Source organism: Schistocerca cancellata, chromosome 5 (assembly GCF_023864275.1).
Source record: "Schistocerca cancellata isolate TAMUIC-IGC-003103 chromosome 5, iqSchCanc2.1, whole genome shotgun sequence".
NCBI classification, from domain to species: Eukaryota; Metazoa; Arthropoda; class Insecta; order Orthoptera; family Acrididae; genus Schistocerca; species Schistocerca cancellata.
This window is the reverse complement of record NC_064630.1, coordinates 527,156,244-527,178,145: the sequence shown is the minus strand read 5'-3', so window position 1 is coordinate 527,178,145 and position 21,902 is coordinate 527,156,244. Positions and strand designations below refer to the sequence as shown.

Genomic DNA, 21,902 nt, shown 5'->3' with positions numbered 1-21,902 from the left:
CGTGGCAACGTGCTCCCGTGGCAACGTGCTCCCGTGGCAACGTGCTCCCGTGGCAACGTGCCCCCGTGGCAACGTGCTCCCGTGGCAACGTGCCCCCGTGGCAACGTGCTCCCGTGGCAACGTGCTCCCGTGGCAACGTGCTCCCGTGGCAACGTGCTCCCGTGGCAACGTGCCCCGTGGCAACGTGCTCCCGTGGCAACGTGCTCCCGTGGCAACGTGCTCCCGTGGCAACGTGCTCTCGTGGCAACGTGCTCTCGTGGCAACAAAATTTTGGAGGCGGTGGTGATATGGTGTAGTCGTGTTTTTTTGTAGAGGGGGCTTCCACCCCTTGTTTTGTGCGGCACTATCACAGCACAGGCTTACATTGATTACTTTAAGCACGTTCTTGCTTCCCATTGTTTAAGAGGAATTCAGCATGATCGAGTACCTGTTCATAATGCACGAACTGTGGCGGAGTGGTTACAAGTCAATAACATCCCTGTAACGGAGTGGCCTGCACAGAGTCCTGACCTGGGATGTTTTGGATGGCTGACTTCGTGCCAGGCCTCACCGACCGACATCGATACCTCTCCTCAGTGGAGCACTACGTGAAGAATTGGCTGCCATTCCCCAAGAAACCTCCCAGCACCTGATGAAACGTATGCCTGTGAGAGTGGAAGCTGTCATCAAGGTTGAGAGTGAGCCAATACCATATTGAGTTCCAGCATTACCGATGGAGGGCACCACGATCTTTTAAGTCATTTTCAGCCTGGTGTCCAGATACTTTTCATCACAATGTAGCAAAACTCAGCTACTACTTTAAGTTCCTAATTTAATTTCCTCAGCATGACCTGGTTTATTTGAACTACATTCCATTATCCTTGTTTTTGTTTTTGTTAATATTAATCTCATATTTTCCTTTCAAGGCACTGTCCTTTCCGTTCAAGTACTCTTCCAGGTCCGTTGCTGTCTGACAGAGATACAATGCCGTCGCCAAAAGTTAAAGTTATTATTTCTTCTCTCTGAAATTTTTCTGTGGTTTCTATTACTGCTTGTTCAATTTACAGATTGAATAACATCGCAGATAGGGTTGTAGCTTGTCTCACTCCCTTCTCAACCACTGCTTCCCTTTCATGACCCTAACTGTTAACTGCAGTTTGGTTTCTGTACAAGTTATAAATAACCTTCGCTCCCAGTATTTTACCCCTGCTGCTTTTAGAATTTTAGAGAATATTCCCATCAATATTGTCAAAAGCTTTCTTTGAGTCTACAAATCATATAAACGCAGGTTTGTCTTTCCTTAACCTACCTTCTTAGGTAAGATGTAGGGTCAGTACTGCCTATTGTGTACCTACATTTCTGTGGAATCCAAACTGATTTTCCTTGAGGTCGGTTTCTACCAGTTTTTCCGTACATAATATTCCCATTTTGCAGTCATGACTTATCAAACTGATAGTTTGATAATTTTCACACCTGTCAGCAACTGCTTTCTTTGGAAATGGAATTACTGCATTCTTGTTGATATCTGAGGTAATTTGGCCTATCTCTTACACCTTGATCATCATATGGGGGAGTTTTGTCATGGCTGGCTCTCTGAAGGTTCTCAGTAGCTCTTACGGAATATTGACTACCCCTGGGGCCTTGATTCAACTTTGATCTTTCAGAACTGTGTCAAATACCTCTCGCAGTATCCTATATCCCATCTCATCTTCGTCTACGTCCACTTCCCTTCACATAATATTGCCTTCAAGTGTATCTTACTTGTATAGACTCCCTATATCTTATTCCTACCTTTCCCTTCTTTCCTTAAGATTGTATTTCCATCTGAGCTGTTGATATTCATTCAGCTGCTTCTCTTTTCCCCAAACGTCTCTAATTTTCCTGCAGGCAGTATCGATCTGTATCTTGTCCCTCTGGAATACGATTTTAAATCCTTACATTCCGTTAGATTTAAAAATTCTGTAGACTTACTATTTTGCACTGGACTTTTACAGTCAATATTTCATTGCTCTGTAAACAGTTGCTGCTTAACAGTAATTGCTACCAGCCTTGCTCACTACTTGATACAAGTACATCTGTAACTAACAGTTTTTACATTGTTATTTTTACTACAAGTAAGCAATAAAATTGAATTACATTGTCATTCTGAAGCTATTTTAAACTGGAGAAAGCGCTACAGATCTTTGCGTATGGTATCACTATTTAGGAAAAGCCAAGTACGCTGTGATTCGTTGCATAGAACTCCTTAGGCCTGCTTCCGTAGCTACAATGCTTACCTTCAAGTAGCTGCTCCACTTGGCTGACTTTGCCACATTCGCGTATGTTCCAAATAAACCAGTACGACTCATTAGTACAAGGACAGTTTCACCACCAGAACAGAGAAGTTTACTGATGTTCTTTATTGCCCGTCTGCAAGGAAAAATAGAAAGTTTTTATACAATCAAACAAACAAACGTACATTGAGGATTTTTCCAGCAGAGAGAACAGTGGAACTAAGGACACTGCTCGTTTATTTCCAATTCCACAAATTAGCAACTTTTAGTTCAAGTATGGTTCACTTTTTTCACTAGTCATCAGACCTGACTATTTTAATCTGCCATAGCTTGTGCCTGTTCTGAAAAAAAAAAAACCCTCTTGCTGTGCTGTTTTTAATTCTCCCAGATGCATTTCGCCTTTCACTTTAAGGAATCATCAATGGTATCTTAGTGATACAGTTACGATGTACCTCTGACCCTCTGATTTGCTAAGTTTTACTCTTAGATTATAAAACAGTTCACTTGTCGCTGTTTTATCATCTACGAACGACACGTAGCAAATCGAAAGTGTATCCTAACTGTATCATTATAGATCCCACTGACGATGCCTTAAAGCGAAAGATAGGCGAAACGCGTCTGGGAAAATTAAACACAGTGCAGCAAGAGAAGACATTTTTTATTTACAAAAATGTTTCTGTGCTTGCTGCGGAGGATGGCTACGCAAACAAACTCTTGCCACACCTTGGTACATGTTTATTAAAATCTAGTGCCCTATACAAGCACACATTCTTGTCTTTTTCCTGTCTTACAATCGAATATTTTCACTGTTGCATCCAGTGTGGTGTGTAGCTATCGCTTTCACATGTAGGCAAGTATCACCGGCAACATGTTGGCAGGTGATAGAATTTCCACTGAGAAATATGAAACCATTCGGACCGAAAAGCTATCTGGCAGTTTTGTGTCCTGCAGCTGCAAGGCAGACGCGCAATGACTGAAGACTGACGATTCCCAGGCCGTAAGTCATATTTTATTGTCACAACACAGTAGATCAACGCTCAACATAATGTAAATTCTAATGGGGACCTACTGAAACATCCTTCTGATCTCAATGGAACATGATGAAGTGAAGGTCTATTGTGACGTATGTCGTGATGGTCATCGCTAGGCACATCATCGTAATATAAGTTCCACGGAAGAATATCGTTTCAGGGACAATGCATCCGGGGAAAGTAAGTGTCGGGGGAGACGAAGGCTCTCACGATGACGGCTAGTTGGTCAGTGTGGTCGCTGTGGAGTGACCTTCCCTGGTGGCTGCTGGAATGGCATGGCGGCGTGGTGTAGAACCAGCGGCAGCGCTCAGCTGGAGGGAGCCCCTGGACGCGGCTTAAGGCCAGGAATGTTTGGGTAAGCTGCTACAGGCCGTCGAGCAAAAATATCTGTGTGGCGACAACATACTCGTCTAGTGCTCACTGAACACGTGACCAGCTTGTGTGTGGGGGACAGTCAAATGAAAACTGAACAACCCTTACAACGAGACCACGGAATGGCGCGTAGTAGTTTCCGAAGTGTCCTCACATTCGAGGAAACCTACGAGCAGAGGGCCCGTGTACCCAAAGGAGGTCATGATGACCTTACCTGAACTTGCGTGAACGGCTTTCCACTTCTTTGGCGGGGAAGATGTATATTTCCGCTACTGGCTTTGTCGTTTGACCTCGGTCTTTCGGGACGCTGTCTGACGGAATCATCCTACTGCACGCGAACACTCACTCCCACACTGCCTATCGGACGAAGGCAACACTTCAGCGATCTTTCACCGTGTGATTTTCACATGTTTGGCGACATGGAGGAAGATGCGTGGACGTAGATTTCAGTCCGACGAGAGAGTGGGTGCGGTTGTGGGTCCCTGAGCAGCTGACCGTGTTCTATGAAACAAGAATTAATAGTCTCTTCACCCAGTGCGGCAAATGTCTTAAGGTAACTTGCCTGTGAATCTGCTTCAAAAATGGATTTTCCTTTTTCATCTTGTATGGGTGTTTACAGTTTTTTTGAACAATGTGCTGGTGAAAAGAAATGAACTGGAAATCAGGAAGTAGTTTAAAAATCTGTCGGTTTGCATCCACTCCAATGTTTTCGTTGCTTTCGCATGGCAATGCTGTCAGACTGCTGTTTGAGAAACATACTATGCAACTGTTTTGCAAGTTGACAGTCCTGTTCGAAGTTACGCTCTTATGTTGCTCTCGTATATCATCGGTTTGCGAGTGTTGGTTTCCCGATAAACTTTTCTGTAGTAAGAGTTGCTGCCATTGTCATTCTCTTAAATTATTATGCCTGTAATTTGTTTTAATGTGGGCAGTGTTATCAGGCGTGAAGATCTAGAGTGACTAGGAATATATTATGGGTTTAATATGAGACAGTCACTGTTGGTAATTGATTCCATGAGTGTAGCCCAAGCTGCAAAGTTGATCCTCAGGGTAACTAATGACACCTGAGTAACAAGCAGAAACATGAAAAGAAAAGATGAGCTTATAGACCAAGAAGATAACGCACCTTCAGTGTACTATAGCAGAGGAGAGCTTTAGACCAAGTTTATCTTTGAATTTCAGGAGAAATAGATTTTGTGATATGTTTATTCAATAACCTATTTGAGCTAGAGATGTGAAATTTCCTGTTATGTTTCAGCGTGCTATTTGGGGGAAAGAAGATTAGAAGCACTGATTTACTATCAACAGGAAGGACAATACATACTTATTAATTATAAAAAAGCAACCTTAACTTTGACTATCGGATGTAAATATTTCTAGAATAGAATCTTGTGGCAAGAAATACATGACTGAAGTCTACTTTTCAGAAAGACTTATTGTTAGCCGGCCGCGGTGGTCTAGCGGTTCTGGCGCTGCAGTCCGGAACCGCGGGACTGCTACGGTCGCAGGTTCGAATCCTGCCTCGGGCATGGGTGTGTGTGATGTCCTTAGGTTAGTTAGGTTTAGGTAGTTCTAAGTTATAGGGGACTTATGACCTAAGATGTTGAGTCCCATAGTGCTCAGAGCCATTTTTGAACTTATTGTTAACATATACTCAAAGTATCTTCATATGAAATTGTAAAAGTGTCAACGTGAGAACTCAAGTGATCAATAGTATATAAAAATATGCAGTAGAAACGCTGGTATTTTCCACCTTTCAGCCAACAGAGCGCTCACATTTTTCAGTTAGAGACGTGTAAAATTTACGAAAATTGTCAATATTTTTAAATATGTTCACAGACAATTTGCTTTAAGGTGTGTGGTGATTACTTCTGGTTTGTTGGTGCATTGAGGGGGATGGAACCAAACAGGGAGGTCATCAGTCCCGTGATCTAAGGTTGCAGAAACCAAGGGAGGAACTACAAAAATAGCACAGCACAGTCAAAGGGAAGGACAACGAGCAAACAAAGAATTACAAGGAATTTCTGGGCAGCAGGAAGATTGAAGAACAGAAGGAGCGGAAATGGCGAGTTGAGGGGCGCCCCAGAGACGCTAAACGCATTGGACCACCAGCATCACCGCCGCCGACCCTTCCAAGTCTCCACTCTATACCAAGATCACGTCAACAGGGACAACAACAGGGGAAGAATAAACAAGGAAAGGGTAAAGAAAATGGCACAAAAAGTCCAAACAAAATGTATGGAAAAGGGAGGGGGGGGGGGGAGAATGTGGCCAGTATGGATGTAAGGCCAAGGGCTCCATAATCGACGCCAACGCTAACCGAGGGACTCCATTTCCGGAGGGCAATTCAGGTACTGAGGCCTGCAAGGCCAAACCACTTTTGCGAAGAAAACCGGGGACAGACGTAACCACATGAGGTTCGTCCGCTAACATCTGTGACATGTTGATATAAATAGATTGACGGGGTTATGGGACTAAACAGCGAGGTCATCAGTCTCTTGATTCGAAAGTTACTTGCGTAAGATAGAGGTGTCCGCTGAAAGTGGGCGGATCCAGTCAGAGGGGTCAAACTATAAAGCGAGGAAACTAAGAATAAAGGGAGAAGGCATGAAAGGGTAGGCCAAATCTAAAAACTTGAAAAAACAGAGGGATAAAAGAGCGTCTTTGCAAGGGAGAGCGGTCATGGGTCCCAGTTCCAGGAAACTGGAAGAGGGGCCCCAGCCACAGCCACCATGCCCCTGCTTCAGGAGTAAAGCAAAACCTTATAACTGATGGTGAGTGTTCATCGGAGGTGAGGGTATCATCTGGAGTGCCCCAGGGAAGTGTGGTAGGTCCGCTGTTTTCTATCTACATAAATGATCTTTCGGATAGGGTGGATAGCAATGTGCGGCTGTTTACTGATGATACAGTGGAAGGTGTCGTCGTTGAGTGACTGTAGGAGGATACAAGATGACTTGGACAGGATTTGTGATTGCTGTAAAGAATGGCAGCTAACTCTAAATGTAGACAAATTTAAATTAATGCAGATGAATAGGAAAAAGAATCCTGTAATGTCTGAATACTCCATTAGTAGTGTACAGTCACGTCGATTAAATATTTGGGCGTAACATTGCAGAGCGATATGAAGTGGGACAAGCACGTAATGGCAGTTGTGGGGAAGGCGGATAGTCGTCTTCGGTTCATTGGTAGAAGTTTGGGAAGATTATGTTCATCTGTAAAGGAGACCGCTTATAAAACACTAATACGACCTATTCTTGAGCACTGCTCGAGCGTTTGGGATCCCTATCAGGTCGGATTGAGGGAGGACATAGAAGCAATTCAGAGGCGGGCTGCTAGATTTGTTACTGGTAGGTTTGATCATCACGCGAGTGTTACGGAAATGCTTCAGGAACTCGGGTGGGAGCCTCTAGAGGAAAGGAGGCGTTCTTTTCGTGAATCGCTACTGAGGAAATTTAGAGAACCAGCATTTGAGGCTGACTGCAGTACAATTTTACTGCCGCCAACTTACATTTCGTGGAAAGAACACAAAGATAAGAGAGATTAGGGCTCGTACAGAGGCATACAGCCATTTATGCTCAATAAGCTCGATTGACTCTCAGAGGCATCCTGGTGAATAGTGAAACCACGTCGAAGCTCATAAGGGTATCAGTGTATTTCAGTCTGAAATTTGACGAGAAGACTACCGAACTCTTTAGGCATGTCTTGACCTCAACGTATTTTCTGTTCAATGGGGAATACTATGAGCAAACGGATGGAGTCGCAATGGGCAGCCCACTCTCTCCGGTGGTAGCGAATTTGTACATGCAGTACTTGGAGAAGGAAGCCTTGGCGTCATCCAATTGGAAACCCACTTGTTTCTTCTGTTATGTCGATTACACGTTCGTCATCTGGCCCCATGGTAAGGACAAGCTCCTGGATTTCCTTACACACGTAAACTCCATACATCCAAACATCAAATTCACTATGGAGACCGAAGCAGAAGGAAGATTACCATTCTTTGACGTCATGGTCAAGAGAAGAGCTGATGGTACCCCGAGTCACGGTGTGTACAGGAAGAAAACGCACACTGACCTGCAACTGCATGCAGACAGCTGCCACCACCCTTCACAGAGGAATGGAGTACTAAAAACACCAGTACACAGGGCGCGCAGCATCTCAGACGCAGAGAATCTGCCCCAGGAATTGCAACACCTCAAAACCGTATTCCGAAAAAACAGGTACTCGGAATGGCAGATTAGACGCGCTCTCCGTCCCACCACCACAGCACAACCTGTGGTTACGGATGAAGTCACCGAAGAAGAGGTAGCCACTGCCTTTATTCGGTACAATGGCGCACTAGCGGGGAAAATCGGCCGTATATTAAAGAAACACCGAGTTAAATCGTCTTTTGCCCGCCCAATAAAACACGGGCATTACTGGGAAGTGTGAAAGGTGACCTCGGTTTGAGGAAGGCCGGTATATACCAAATTCCCTGTGAGTGTGGGAAAACTCATATCGGACAAACAGTACGCACCATCTAAGATCGTTGCCGAGAACATCAAAGGGACACTCGACTGAAATATCCAAATAAGTCGGCGGTAGCAGAGCACTGTTTGTCCGAGAAACACGAGATGGATTATGAGCGTACCAAGATCCTGGCTCAGACCTCTAAATATTGGGACAGCGTAATAAGGGAGGCTACCGAAATTCGCACCAGGGAGGATCAACCGAGATTGCGGCTACAATCTCAGCAAGGCTTGGGACCCGGCACTGAATGTAATTAAGAAGACTCTCAGCAAGAAGTACGAACTGGCGGCCAGGGCGGACGTAGCAAGCACATCGACACTACGACAGATTCAGACGCCCACGTCTCCGCGACCGCCGGCGCGCGGGCGCAGACGGCGAAGACAGCGGCCCGCGGGGGGAGGGGATTTAAATCGGCCGCCCGCCCTCAGGAGCTCAGTTCGTCAGCGCACCAGACGATGGCGACATGTCTGATCGCCGAAATTCTATGCCCGTTGGACACTATGAACCGGCAGTATACCCGTGGACTGTTCGAGCAATCGGCAAGTTCATTACCTGGGATACGTACATGGCTGTGGAAAAGGAAACCAACCAATAAACAGCATTGCCAAGAATGAGATTTTCACTCTGCAGCGGAGTTTGCGCTGATATGAAACTTCCTGCAGATTAAAAACTGTATGCCGGACCGAGACTCCAACATGTGACTTTTGCCTTTCGCAGACAAGAGCTCTACCAACTGAGTGCCAAGATCGACGAGAAGGTTATGAATGGCAGAGACCAAAGTGTGGAGTAGAAAACCCTGAAGGACATAAAAAAAGTCAAAAGGAGGACCGTTTGATAACGCAGATCGCCTGATAGATGGACATCAGTAACATGATAAACATCCCAGACATGGAAGGCAAGGTATAGTGTTCCATGCCAACAGAGGATGCGAAGGCATATCCCACATGATCGGCGGATTTAGGGCCATCGATGTGAAGAAACTTTAGCGTCCTGTAACTCCCATAACAGGAGGCAGAACAAACAATGGAGACTCTCAGACTCTAGAACCGCTCCATTCGAATCTGGGCTGAGGAACTAACCAAGGAGGGGTGGTCGGGAGAGAATGTGGGGAAGAGGACAAGGAAAGATAAGCAAGGCGGAGCCCAATCGGTAAACCCAGCGTGAAGGCGACGTCCCGAAGCCGCAAAAAGAAGTAGAATAGGAAGGTTGAGCAGGAGATGAGCGTTAGCCGTGGAGCTCAGTCCGACGGGACGCTTTCCATCGGCAAGGAAGTCTTTGCGAGAATTTCGAGAGAGTGAGTAGAGAAACTAGGCACGAGAGGTTGGGGTTGTGGCGCGAACGGGGAGACGAGTGCAGACGGCAGTTGTGAGAGGGAGATGAGGAGTGCTGTGGCCTGCATGAGGTATAGAGATCGGCCCGTAGTCAATCGGCTGCTGCTGCCGTGGTCGCATACGATTGTCCTTCACTGAGGTAGTCCGTGGAGCTGTGAAACGGCGGCCTCTTGTCTATTGCCACCACTATGTACGGCGCCCAATGAGACCAATTCCAGCGACTCAAAACGGTTATCCTTGCTGCGGATCAGACAAATCTGAGTAACGAATGTTTGTAAAGTGGCGATTTGATTCACAAGCTGGTTGTGAATGTTTCTCAGGAATCCTTGATACTGTGTATGATGGTTTAAGGTATCAGAAGTGTAGCAGTCTCAAGCCTAAGTCTGCGTGTGACTAGTACAGCTTGGGCAGCTGAATTACATGGGCTAAGCCGTTAGTATTCGCAACTATATGTGCTCCATTACCGTGTAGCGCTTGCTGTAATTACATGCATTGGACCTTGTTAGTGCAACTGGTAGGAACTTGCTACTTTCAGGTTCCATTCTTGTCAGATAAGGAGTTTAACCTTGTGTCAACGCTCATATACGAAGCGCCCCTTTAAACAATATAAGCTTTGGTGTGACCAAATGATGCTCCTTGGTAATGTTATAAACTTAGCCTGTTTTAGTGCGCTGCTCCTCGGGTCCTGAAATTGGTCACCTTTCCCTCCATGTTGTTGGGAAAGCATTTCAAGTTGCATATGGTGGTCCAAATGGTCTGGGCCCGTCAGTTGATGGAGGGAGGAAACTGCCAAATGCGGTAAACTTGTTTGTAATATTGTTGTGACGAAGGAGGTGGGCACCTTGTATTATTATGGACAAAGTTATGTACATAACACTTGTGTTAAAATTATTACGTTTAATGGTCTGTTAAAGTGCATCGCTTAATTAACTTACCACCTTGCAACTGAAATGTATTTCAGTGTGTGCCTAGCAGCATTTTTTTACATTCTGTGTGCAAGCACGAAAATCGTTTAATCACGTTTTAATCTCTGTAAATTATTACCAGATATTTATTCAATGTTAGTTCTATGATTTTAGCCAGTTGTGTGCCATGAGAATTTTTTTCTGAGACGAAGTGACCAATGGTCTTAATTGTGTTGGTATTATTGATGTTATAAACTTGATCAATCATTATCTTAACGTCAATATTTGTGAGCCTTAAATTTTGGCACGAAATTAGGGAGTTCCTATTAGTTGAGGATTTTGATTGCCTTAATAATTGCTAGATATGTAAAGCAAATATGTTACTTATTAATACCATTATTCTGAATATTTTCTTGGTATTTGTGAAAGCTACTTATGATACAAGGTATTTAAGAAAATTATTGTCTTCATTAATTAAATTATTTTTAGCCTTTTTAAAGAGATTGTTATTTTAAATATATCAGATTGTTCAAGCTGAGAGATTTAAAGAAAATACATGTAATTAGTTAATGTTGGTTTATCAAATTAAGCTTGCCAATTGTTACATAAATTTTCTTTTTAAGAGTTTTAACTGTGAATGGTACTGCTGTTGTGTTACCCATGGGGTTTCCCTTCCACACCACAGCCCTTGTGCTGACCTTTACCTTCCCCTGGTACACCTAGTTCGTGATGACACTGGAAACCAGGAGCTGGTACCGGCAAACCAGGAGGGGAGGTATCCCACGGTCAACCAGAAGGCTATTGACCACGATAGTGTGGAAGGCATCAGTGGCTAAACGGATTCCATGATGGTGAACTGGATCGAAGAGGAATAGCACGACGCAACTCGGCAACAGAGGTTTTTATGAGGTGAAATGAGGGAAATGCTAAATGGGCGCAGAACTTTGTCTATTCACCTCTCATATTCACAATTTTTTCACAATTTTTCTTTCTGTCCTTTGGATAATTCAAAAAGCTGATGCGTTAATAACAGGGAATCTTCCTGATCCTACATTTTCATTACTCCCATTTAGTAGCTTGTCTGCCGCACCATACCATTTCCCTCTTTTTACCCATGTACACTGATCACCCAGAACACTATGACTACCAGCCTAGTATCCATATGAAATCGTCCAGGCATAGCAGTGTCACCTGGCGACGAATAATGCTAGTCAGACATACGCACGATGCATGTAAGTGAGCGTGCTGTCCTTGTGTAGAATGGAAGAGACACGACGTCTACCTGAGTTTGACAGAGGGATGATTGTGATGGCTCCGAGGCTTGGCACGAGCATTTCGGAAACTGCTCTATTCGTCGGGTATTCGAGGTGTGCTGTGGCGAGAGTCTTCAGCATGTGGCGAAACAAAGGTGGAACGACGTCCAGACGTCGTGGGGTTGGGCGACCAGCCCTCATTACTGATGTCTGACGTCACAGGCTGAGCATACAGGTAAAACATACAGGCGGCAGACTGTGGCGGAACTGACATCTGACTTTAATGCTGGGTAGAGTAGAAGTGTGTGTTAACACACAGTGCACTGAACACACTTAACGATGGGACTCCGCAGCCAACGACCCACACATGTGCCAGTACTAACACTACATTTCCAACTGCGACTGAAGTGTGTACTTCACCATTGACACTGGACGCTGGCGCTGTGAGAGATTGTTGCGTGGTGTGATGAATCCCGATACCTCAACCATGCCGGTGGGAGGGAGCGAGTCGGTCGTCTTCCAAGGGGAACAGTTGCTTCAAATCTCTACTGTAGGATGGAGAGAAGCTGGCCGCGGCTTCATTATGCTCTGGGGGACATTCACTTGGGCATCCATGGGTACCGTGGAGCTCGTGCAAGGCTTGTTCAAATGTCTGTGAAATCTTATGGGACTTAACTGCTAAGGTCATCAGTCCCTAAGCTTATACACTACTTAACCTAAATTATCCTAAGGACACACACACACACACACACACACACACACACACACACACACACACACACACACACACACACACACACACACACACACACACACACACGCCCGAGGGAGGACTAACCTCCGCCGGGACCAGCCGCACAGTCCATGCGTGCAAGGCTTCATGGGGGCCGAGGATGATCGTACACTGGTTGCAGACCACTTACACTCCTTCATGACGATCGTGTTTGCCGACGGCAGTGGCATTTTTCAGCAATATAATGCACCGTGTCAGAAGGCCGGGAGTGTGATTGAGTGTTTCGAGGAACACAGTGGCGAGTTCCAGGTTGTGAGATAGCCACCTCAAATAGCCGGATACGAACCCTATCGAACTAATGTGGGATGTTACTGAACGGAGCTCAACGTGTGTGTAGAAGTGGCGCCAACTGTCTCCACTGACCTGCCAAGGCCTCAGGGCTTCTATGCTACGGTGCGTCGCCGTCGCAACTTTTCCGAGACAAAGGTAGACATAAGTGTGTAACACCACCATACCATTCTTTTTAACATTCAGTTAGCTTCTATTAATGACTATTGAATTGCTTTGAGTAGTTGGTACCCAACACTTAATACTTTAAAAAATCAAAATTCACTGTGAAGAACTCTTGATAAAACTATTATACAATCAGTTTAGATCCGCAAACCAACTGAGAAGTCACATGGAAAGCATTCCAAACTTAACTGTCTGTATACCACTATCTGGTGCACACTTTGTCAAAGTCTCACAATATACGTTTCTCTCTCACACACAAATTATTCGAAATAGCATACACGGCAAAATATAAGTAAAACCAGTGGTGTCAAAATATAAGATCCACGGTTCGACACTGGAGATTTAGATACGACACTAAGTGATTTAAGAGAGAATATATATTACGAAATCCTTAGGTACATAGCATTTAAGAACTGTTACCTGTTGCCAAATAGCAATGGAAATTACGTAGTCAGCAGTAGAAATGTACTAGGGACTGGTTCTCGATGTTAGACAACTTACAACGTTGCCAGTGCAGGCACTTCATTTACTCCTGACTGCCCAGCTGATTAAGTCTAAGTTTTCCTCCAGCAGCAGTAGTTTTATACATTATGACGCGGTACCACACCCAGGAAAGTTTTATGGCGTCTAACCGAAGATGTTTCAGAGATCTGCATATATCGATAACTACAGTACGTTATGAATAGTATCTACTATCTTATTATTGTACACGATACGTGTAAGACGTTACTATGAGAATACGTGCGACGTAAGACTTTAACGTTCAATACGTTGCATGTAGCAGCACTGTGTTACACTTTTTCCGTCCTGGGGGGTATGGGTGGCGGCAGGAAGGGCATCCGGCCACCCCTTACACTTAACCATACCGACCCTGCGCACAATGCGGGATAAAGGCGGTAGTGAAAGAAAGAAAGAATAAACCTATAATTTGTAGGCTGACAATATTTAGGAATGTAGTGACATTTAAGTTTGTCGTTATTGCTAAAATGGGGTCATTGAAAATAAAACATCACATACTTGCTGATTAAAATAACTTCGATATAGTGCGCAACTAATGTGATTTGACTAAACCTTTAACACTTTGAACTAATACACTACATTGCATGCCTACTGAACTGCCTGAATGCGCACACTGCAGCCACATTAATGTGACCACCGCCTACATTCGACCTCAACGTGCAAAAACCGTTGAAAGGCAGCAGGTGGCGTCATTAGTAGCGTAGAGTGTATCAAGTATGTCAGAGGGAGCGGAAGGGGGGGGGGGGGTGTCGTGGTGGAGGGATGCGGGCCGTAGCCGCGAAGACATGGAACCCAAAATAGAAAGTGCCCTAAACAAGTTACAACTATGGTGCCAAAACACTAAAATGACGATATCACCGAACAAGTCTACCTACTTGTTATTGAAGGGACAATTAATCTGTAACCCGACTGTACGAATCGAGCGCCGCCGGTCCTTCGGCGACGTGACACACGATACCTAGGCATCATCATTGATGAGAAGTGGAACTTCGGGAAACACATTGAAACCGTAACTCAGAAAGCCCTTCAAACATTGAACACTCTCATATCCATCGGACATAAAAGATTTCATCTTTCCTCTCACCTCATAAGACTCTACCATAATACCATATTAACATCAATAGTGGGTTACGGCTCGGGAGTCTGGGCACACAAGCTCACGAGGGTTGTGCCCGCCATGACAGTGAGAAGGGTTCAAAGGAACATGATACTTAGATCTGTGGGGGCTTATAGAACATCACCAGGGGGAGCGCTATTGGTCATAACGGGGCTCTGCCCCCTGGACATCAAAATCAGAGAGCAGGCCGCGTGGTTCTGGATTAAGAAGGGAAATGCAACGAAGATAGAAGAGATTTTAGGCACTGGGGCTAGGGACAAGGGTGAGATTCGGCAAAGGGGAGAACAACTATGGCAAGAACTATGGGAGACTGACGAAACAGGGCGTAGGACATATGAACTGATTCCAAACATTAGGGAACGACTAAAAATGAAATACTTTGAACCCAACAGAGGACTAATACATTTTCTCTCTGGACATGGGCCCTACCCGACATACTTATGTCGGTTCGGGAAGAGGGCCACACCCGCGTGTGAATGTGGTGAACCGGAGAGCACTCCCGATCATGTGATTTACGAGTGTCCCCTCTTCAATGATGTTGCTTCCACACTACGTGACCAACTACCTGACCATGACACATACCACCTCGTAAGGCAACGAGACACTTTTCAAACACTAAATAAACTTGCAGACGAGGTATCACGAAAAGTGCTAAAAGAATACATGGGGGAAATAAACTAATCAACACAAATTACAATAAAACTAGAGAAATGCTAGTACTAAATACGCGCCCTACTCCCATACCGCCTGCGCGTGGACAGGCCGACCTTCACAGTCTGGAATCCGCCACGTGCGGGATTAGGGGGGAGTGGGGAATAACATCAAGGACTAGACAATGCACCGGAATTGACTTAGGTTAGAATTAGTTAGCAGAAATTAGATTAGGAACCTGGTATTCGGAACCTAGTATTCGGAACCTAGTATTCGGAACCTAGTATTCGGAACCTAGTATTCGGAACCTAGTATTCGGAACCTGCAGCGAATAACATCCTGGCCTGCCCAGTGTCAAGGGCACGCCCATCGGGATTAGCTCGATGGGCAAAGCACTAAAGTAGGTTTATATACGTTTCTGACACATCTGTGACGCTGCAGGCAGTAGAGTTAGTTAAAATCTCAGAAGTTAAAAACTAATAAGTGTAAGAATAGCTGCCCATTGTAATTAGAGTATAGCTGTAGCTCACAACCCACTACACTGTAATTAGCTGCTAATTGTGTCTAACATACTTAGAAAGTAAGACCCACTAATCATATAAGGAAGTAGGTTATGATGTATAATTATTATTATTGATAAAAAAACACTACAGAAAAAAAACAGTGCGGTCGTTGACGTAGAGTGGAAACAGAGCGATTTATCTGAAGTACAAATGGGCATGATCATTTGCTTTCGGGCCGATGATGGAAGCATTCCAGAAGGGGCTAAGTCTGTACTGTTTGCGTGCCGCCGTAAGAGAAGTATACTGATCCAAACCCGGTGCCGAGACAACTGTGGTACACCAGCGGCTATAGATGACAAGGGTGAACGGCGGCTGCGAAGACGTGTACGGGTGAAGAGATTTGAAACTGCTGACCAACAAACCACCCAGATGAACGAAGGAGCTACAGCCGAATGTCGTTGCAGCAGGCGCCTGGTTCACGCAGCCACGCTGATTGCTGTTCATCGGCGACGAAGGCTGGAATTCGCTCGCCAATACCACAAATGGACCTCCACGGAGTGGCGATAGGTGACGTTTTCAGATGAATCATATTTTACACGTCATCAGATAGATGGCCGTTGGTATATAAGGCCCTGTAACAGCAGTCTGAAGGGTCCAGACCGGAGGAGGAAGCTTTATTGTCTGAGGAATGGTTCCATGGCATTTCCTGGGTGATCTCGTCGTTTCGAAGACACAGTCTATTAAGACAAGTGTGTGTGTGTGTGTGTGTGTGTGTGTGTGTGTGTGTGTGTGTGTGTGTGTGTGTGTGTGTGTGTGTGTGTGAGTGAGCATCCATCCATGTTCACACTTACTTGCTGTTTGTTTTTCTCGGTACGATGACATATACCAGCAGGACAATGCAACGTGTCACACAGCTCGCAATGTAAGTGCGTGGTTCGAAGGTTCCCACCCCCACCCACCTCCATCCCCCGGATTTAAACCCAATCGAGAATCCGTGGGACCACCTCGACCGGTGGGGCTGTTCACGCTATTGGTCCTCAACCGTGAAACTCAGGGCAGCTACCCACGGCACAGGAGTCAGTAAGGTTCCACGCCCCTGCTTGTACCTTCCAGTACCTCGCAGACACTTCCTGCACGTCCGCGTTGCAAGAAGGTGGTTATTCAGGCTTCTGACATGCTCGGAGTGTGCCTGGATTTCGTATAGAACAGACCCAGATAGCTCAAACCCCACCTCATACAGCTGATTAGAACAACAGTTGCATCTCATGTACGGTCGTTGACTGACAACGTTGTCTAAAGTAAATCATAAAATATAGTTAACTCACATTGATTACTAAATAATTTTAATTTACTTTAGACGACGTTTTCAGCGAAGGGATCTCTTTGCTATTTAATGTATGTACTTAAATACTTCACGATATGCATTGACATACTGTTACATTACGTTATACGTCTTACTTCTAGTTCCAATGGGGAACCACTGATTTTGCAGTGTCTTGAATCCAGGTATAAAGTTTTTAAATGAATGTGTGACGTATAATGCTGCGAGTTTTTTGCCATCATGTACACCTGTTAGCGTCATATTGATAGTTAAGTCTTTAATGGTTTTCAAGCGTTCTTTCCATAGCTATACAGGATACGTGACGATGGTTCCCGGACCAAATTAGGAAGTATAATAAATGAATTTTTATCAGTAACTCTTTACGGTGAATTGTGACGTTTTGAAACTACAACATTGGTTCTAGTTGTTGCTTGCAGACGAAGAGAGCACTATGTACTATTCAAACTGGAAGCTATCAGCGGTTGATAGGCTGAGTTCCAGGAAGGGATTCATACTCTCATCTAAGAAACTTACCGTGCATCAGCTTCCCAGTGTGCTATGCAGATAGAACCTTTAACCTTAACCGTCTTTTGAGTATGCACGCCTAATGCTGTGGGCGAACTAAGTCCCATAGCTCGAAGTAATCCTAAAAGACAACGGAAATCTTGATACTTTGTACAGAAATGTAGATAAACCTGAAACTGACAGCGGGACTTTCGGTGTAAAGCTAAGCGTACTTCGGAAAAACCTGATATTAGATAGTTAGTGCCATTATTAGAGCAGGTGCACGGCAGTGGACGACGCACCTTGATTGTAGAGCCATACTTTGCCGTCAGGTCGTTAACTAGTCCACGACTTAGAAGTAACAAGTCGTCAATTTTCTCAACGAGTGGGGGCTAGCTTGCGTTCCGTCAATTCCACCTGACTTCTTAAATCCCAGTCCAACTGTAAATTAGAACTACGCTGCATTTCCTGTCAAAATTTTTGGCGCAAAAAAACAATCTAAAAAATATTTAGATATTTTAATTTCGCCTCTAAAATAACATTGATCGTTGTCTTTCATTGGTTATGGAAACACATTTCCTCTCCTTAGCTAGATGAAACAAGTTTTGGACTTGTATGTAGTAAAGGAATGCAGTCTTTACCATTATTGTCCCAATTTTTAATTTTCGGTTCAGAATGGTTCAAATGGCTCTGAGCACTATGGGACTTAACATCTGAGGTCATCAGTCCCCTTGACTTAGAACTACTTAAACCTAACTAACCGAAGGACATTGCACACATCCATGCCCGAGGCTTAATTTTCGGTGAAAAATTCTTTACACACCTGAGTAAGTGGAACTGTTTAAGTATGACATGGTTTCTAATAATATAGGTATCATGAGAATGCTTACCCCTGACGCTGTTCCCACTGCAGAGAGAAAAAGGAGAAGACCTTCGAGTATGGTCCAAGGCGCCAGACAGCTGTATTTTGGATGCGACGCGTGCCTATGTGCAATTTAAGGAAAAAAAGACGCGGTCCGACGAATCTGGAAGCAGCATGGGCTATTGCAGAGTCTCTCAGGTCGGCAGCGACGACGCGCACATCGACGGGCAGCCGCGGTAGCAGCTGGAGCGCTGTGACGTCACCGGAACCGCAGCCCACGTCCAGCACCGCGCTGCTGGCCATCTGCCATTCCAGCTTTGGCCACAGGCGGTCCAGCACAGCAGACAGGAACTGCCGCTGCAGGGTAGTCGGGGTGGCGAACGAGTCTGCCCTCTCCATTGGTGGGAGCGCCTGTCAACACACTGTTGCTGCTTAGAGTTCAAGTCTCTTTGTTTAAGTTAATTTTCCACAATAGGAATAGTAATTACTGATTTAAATGTTCCAAGCCCGTCGAGCCAAGCCCGTCGAGCCAAGCCCGTCGAGCCAAGCCCGTCGAGCCAAGCCCGTCGAGCCAAGCCCGTCGAGCCAAGCCCGTCGAGCCAAGCCCGTCGAGCCAAGCCCGTCGAGCCAAGCCCGTCGAGCCAAGCCCGTCGAGCCAAGCCCGTCGAGCCAAGCCCGTCGAGCCAAGCCCGTCGAGCCAAGCCCGTCGAGCCAAGCCCGTCGAGCCAAGCCCGTCGAGCCAAGCCCGTCGAGCCAAGCCCGTCGAGCCAAGCCCGTCGAGCCAAGCCCGTCGAGCCAAGCCCGTCGAGCCAAGCCCGTCGAGCCAAGCCCGTCGAGCCAAGCCCGTCGAGCCAAGCCCGTCGAGCCAAGCCCGTCGAGCCAAGCCCGTCGAGCCAAGCCCGTCGAGCCAAGCCCGTCGAGCCAAGCCCGTCGAGCCAAGCCCGTCGAGCCAAGCCCGTCGAGCCAAGCCCGTCGAGCCAAGCCCGTCGAGCCAAGCCCGTCGAGCCAAGCCCGTCGAGCCAAGCCCGTCGAGCCAAGCCCGTCGAGCCAAGCCCGTCGAGCCAAGCCCGTCGAGCCAAGCCCGTCGAGCCAAGCCCGTCGAGCCAAGCCCGTCGAGCCAAGCCCGTCGAGCCAAGCCCGTCGAGCCAAGCCCGTCGAGCCAAGCCCGTCAATTTAAGGCTGTATGAGCTAAAAGAACGAAGATTAGGGTTTAATGTGTGAAAAGCTGCATGCCAATTGGCCGGTCCCTTTTCGTAATTATGTCTGCACCATCGTTGTTTGGTTGTACAATGGGATTGTAAAGTAGATTGTGAGGTCTACTTATATGATATGCTTACGTACAGTGGTTGGCCAAATGATTTACACCTCTCAAACTCGGTGCTGTGTACTTTTCCTTCTGGATCTGGAGGAGAGCCATGAGCTCTGTGACCGCTGAAAACGGGGCACTTAAAGCCCCTTTTACACGAAAGGCTTGTCAGTTGACTAGACAAGTGCATCTACTGTAGTGTCCTTGGCGTTTTATTCCCGTAATGGATCTCGTCTGTTTTGAGTTATTTTTGTTTACACGTCGGCGACGAAATTGCCGGAGTTGAGAGAGCTGTCTGCTGTGCAGTTTGGCATATGAGTTGTGACGCTGATTTTAGGAGGGACTATTGTTTTTACGGAAAATCTATATGTACTAACAATATGTAGGAAGAAGCTATGGCAAAAGCTTTTGTTAGTGATCAGAGCAGAATTCATAGTGTAAGTTCTTGTCAGAAGTCGTGTTGTAAATTGTTCACAATCCTAAGAACTAAAAGAATAGGGAAAGAATCATCCAAAAATTTCAGAACACACACATTTATTTGCGCGAGAAAATATTACATCAGACAATATGCAGAACCCAGGAAGTAACGCCTTTTTGTTTTGTGCTTTGTATCTTGTTTTATTGCTAAGTATTAAATAACAATATCTCGTTCAATAATTCTCACTTTTGCACTGTTCAAACAATTTTCATTAAAACACGTTTTTCTATTTAGTTTTTATTTACGCATAGTGTAGGTTTCAGACATTTCATCTCTCGTAGACCATATTAGCAGGAAAAAACACCAGGACCTTGTGTAACTTTCGATGTGCCACAAAAGCAAAGCAACAACGTAATAAAGATTAAGACGACACGAAATCCATTTCTATAATACTTGTGAGCTCTACCAGGCTAGAACGCCCGATGTCAGACAGCACACACAGCGTGCAGCACACACTGGAATTTACAACACACTCGGCACAATCTATAGGTCACTGATGTCATTGACACGTGTCGTGATTGGTCGCGGATTTTCACGCAGGCACGAAAGGCGCACGCACTTCGGGTAGTCTATTTTGACCAGAAAGTCGCTCGTGTAAAACGAGCTTAATGGAACGGCGGAGAGCTGCTTAGTGAAAGGGCCTCGCTAGAGACGATCCGGGAATATGCGGGCCATTGTCTGGTACAGCGGCCGCGGCCTGCTTTGTATGAAAGAGCCCTCGTTCTGGGACACGAAACTGCGGCGTGATGAATTCACCCCTGCAGTGACATCTGTAGTCTGAATATTTTCCACGGACGGCTAACACAGTAAGAGAATGGGTAGTGCAGGGATTGTGTGGTACAAACATCTCACCCAGCCTCCTGCTTTCTGGCGGAATATAGCGAGGGTGGAAGATATACGAACGGCACTGATCTGGTGAACTGCCGTGTTACGTCATATGGTCGTAGGAGACGTTGATTGATCTCGCACCATGTGAAGGGGAAGAAATTTAAAGCAATTTCAGAACAAGGGAGAATGGTGATTCGTTTCCGGCACGCCAGAAAGGAAACAACTTCACGGTGGCAGATCGGGCATGACTTCGACACGTGCAACGCGACGTCCAGTTCCATCATGCGGTCATAACAGCGGATTACATACCGTCTCCGTATCATCGAGCGCATCACACCGTGACAAACATTACGGCGAGCGTGTATGCAGCATCGGCAAGTCAGGAAGTTCAAAGGTAGAATCAATCAGGGTTTAGGACACGCATTTGCAGCAGACGTTAAGTTCCATGACTCTCTTTTCACTTTAGCTTCAACTAACAGGTGACCAGGCACTGTTGTTGTTGTTGTCTTCAGTCCTGAGACTGGTTTCATGCAGCTCTCCATGCTACTCTATCCTGTGCAAGCTTCTTCATCTCTTAGTACCTACTGCAACCTACATCCTTCTGAATCTGCTTAGTGTATTCATCTCTTGGTCTCCCCCTACGATTTTTACCCTCCACGCTGCCCTCCAATACTAAATTGGTGATCCCTTGATGCCTCAGAACATGTCCTACCAACCGATCCCTTCTTCTGGTCAAGTTGTGCCACAAACTTCTGATCTCCCCAATCCTATTCAATACTTCATTAGTTATGTGATCTACCTATCTAATCTTCAGCATTCTTCTGTAGCACCACATTTCGAAAGCTTCTATTCTCTTCTTGTCCAAACTATTTACCGTCCATGTTTCACTTACATACAAGGCTACACTCCATACAAAT

General features: G+C 45.7%; 2 protein-coding genes across 2 annotated transcripts in view; one reads left to right on the top strand and one right to left on the bottom strand.

The window, feature by feature from the left end:
* LOC126188659 (juvenile hormone acid O-methyltransferase-like) overlaps positions 1 to 18,772 on the bottom strand; it is a 68,433-nt gene extending 49,661 nt beyond the window's left edge. Inside the window, exons 1-2 of the mRNA XM_049930263.1 lie at positions 18,402 to 18,772; positions 2,256 to 2,388 (exon numbers count right to left, since the gene is read on the bottom strand). Of these exons, the coding sequence (XP_049786220.1) occupies positions 2,256 to 2,388; positions 18,402 to 18,772 (504 nt within the window). The remainder of the gene's footprint in view (positions 1 to 2,255; positions 2,389 to 18,401) is intronic.
* A 97-nt stretch (positions 18,773 to 18,869) lies between these two features.
* LOC126188658 (uncharacterized) lies at positions 18,870 to 19,550 on the top strand. Its single transcript, XM_049930262.1, has one exon. The coding sequence runs from the start codon at positions 18,870 to 18,872 to the stop codon at positions 19,548 to 19,550; it is 681 nt and encodes a 226-aa protein (XP_049786219.1).
* Positions 19,551 to 21,902: the final 2,352 nt, after the last annotated feature.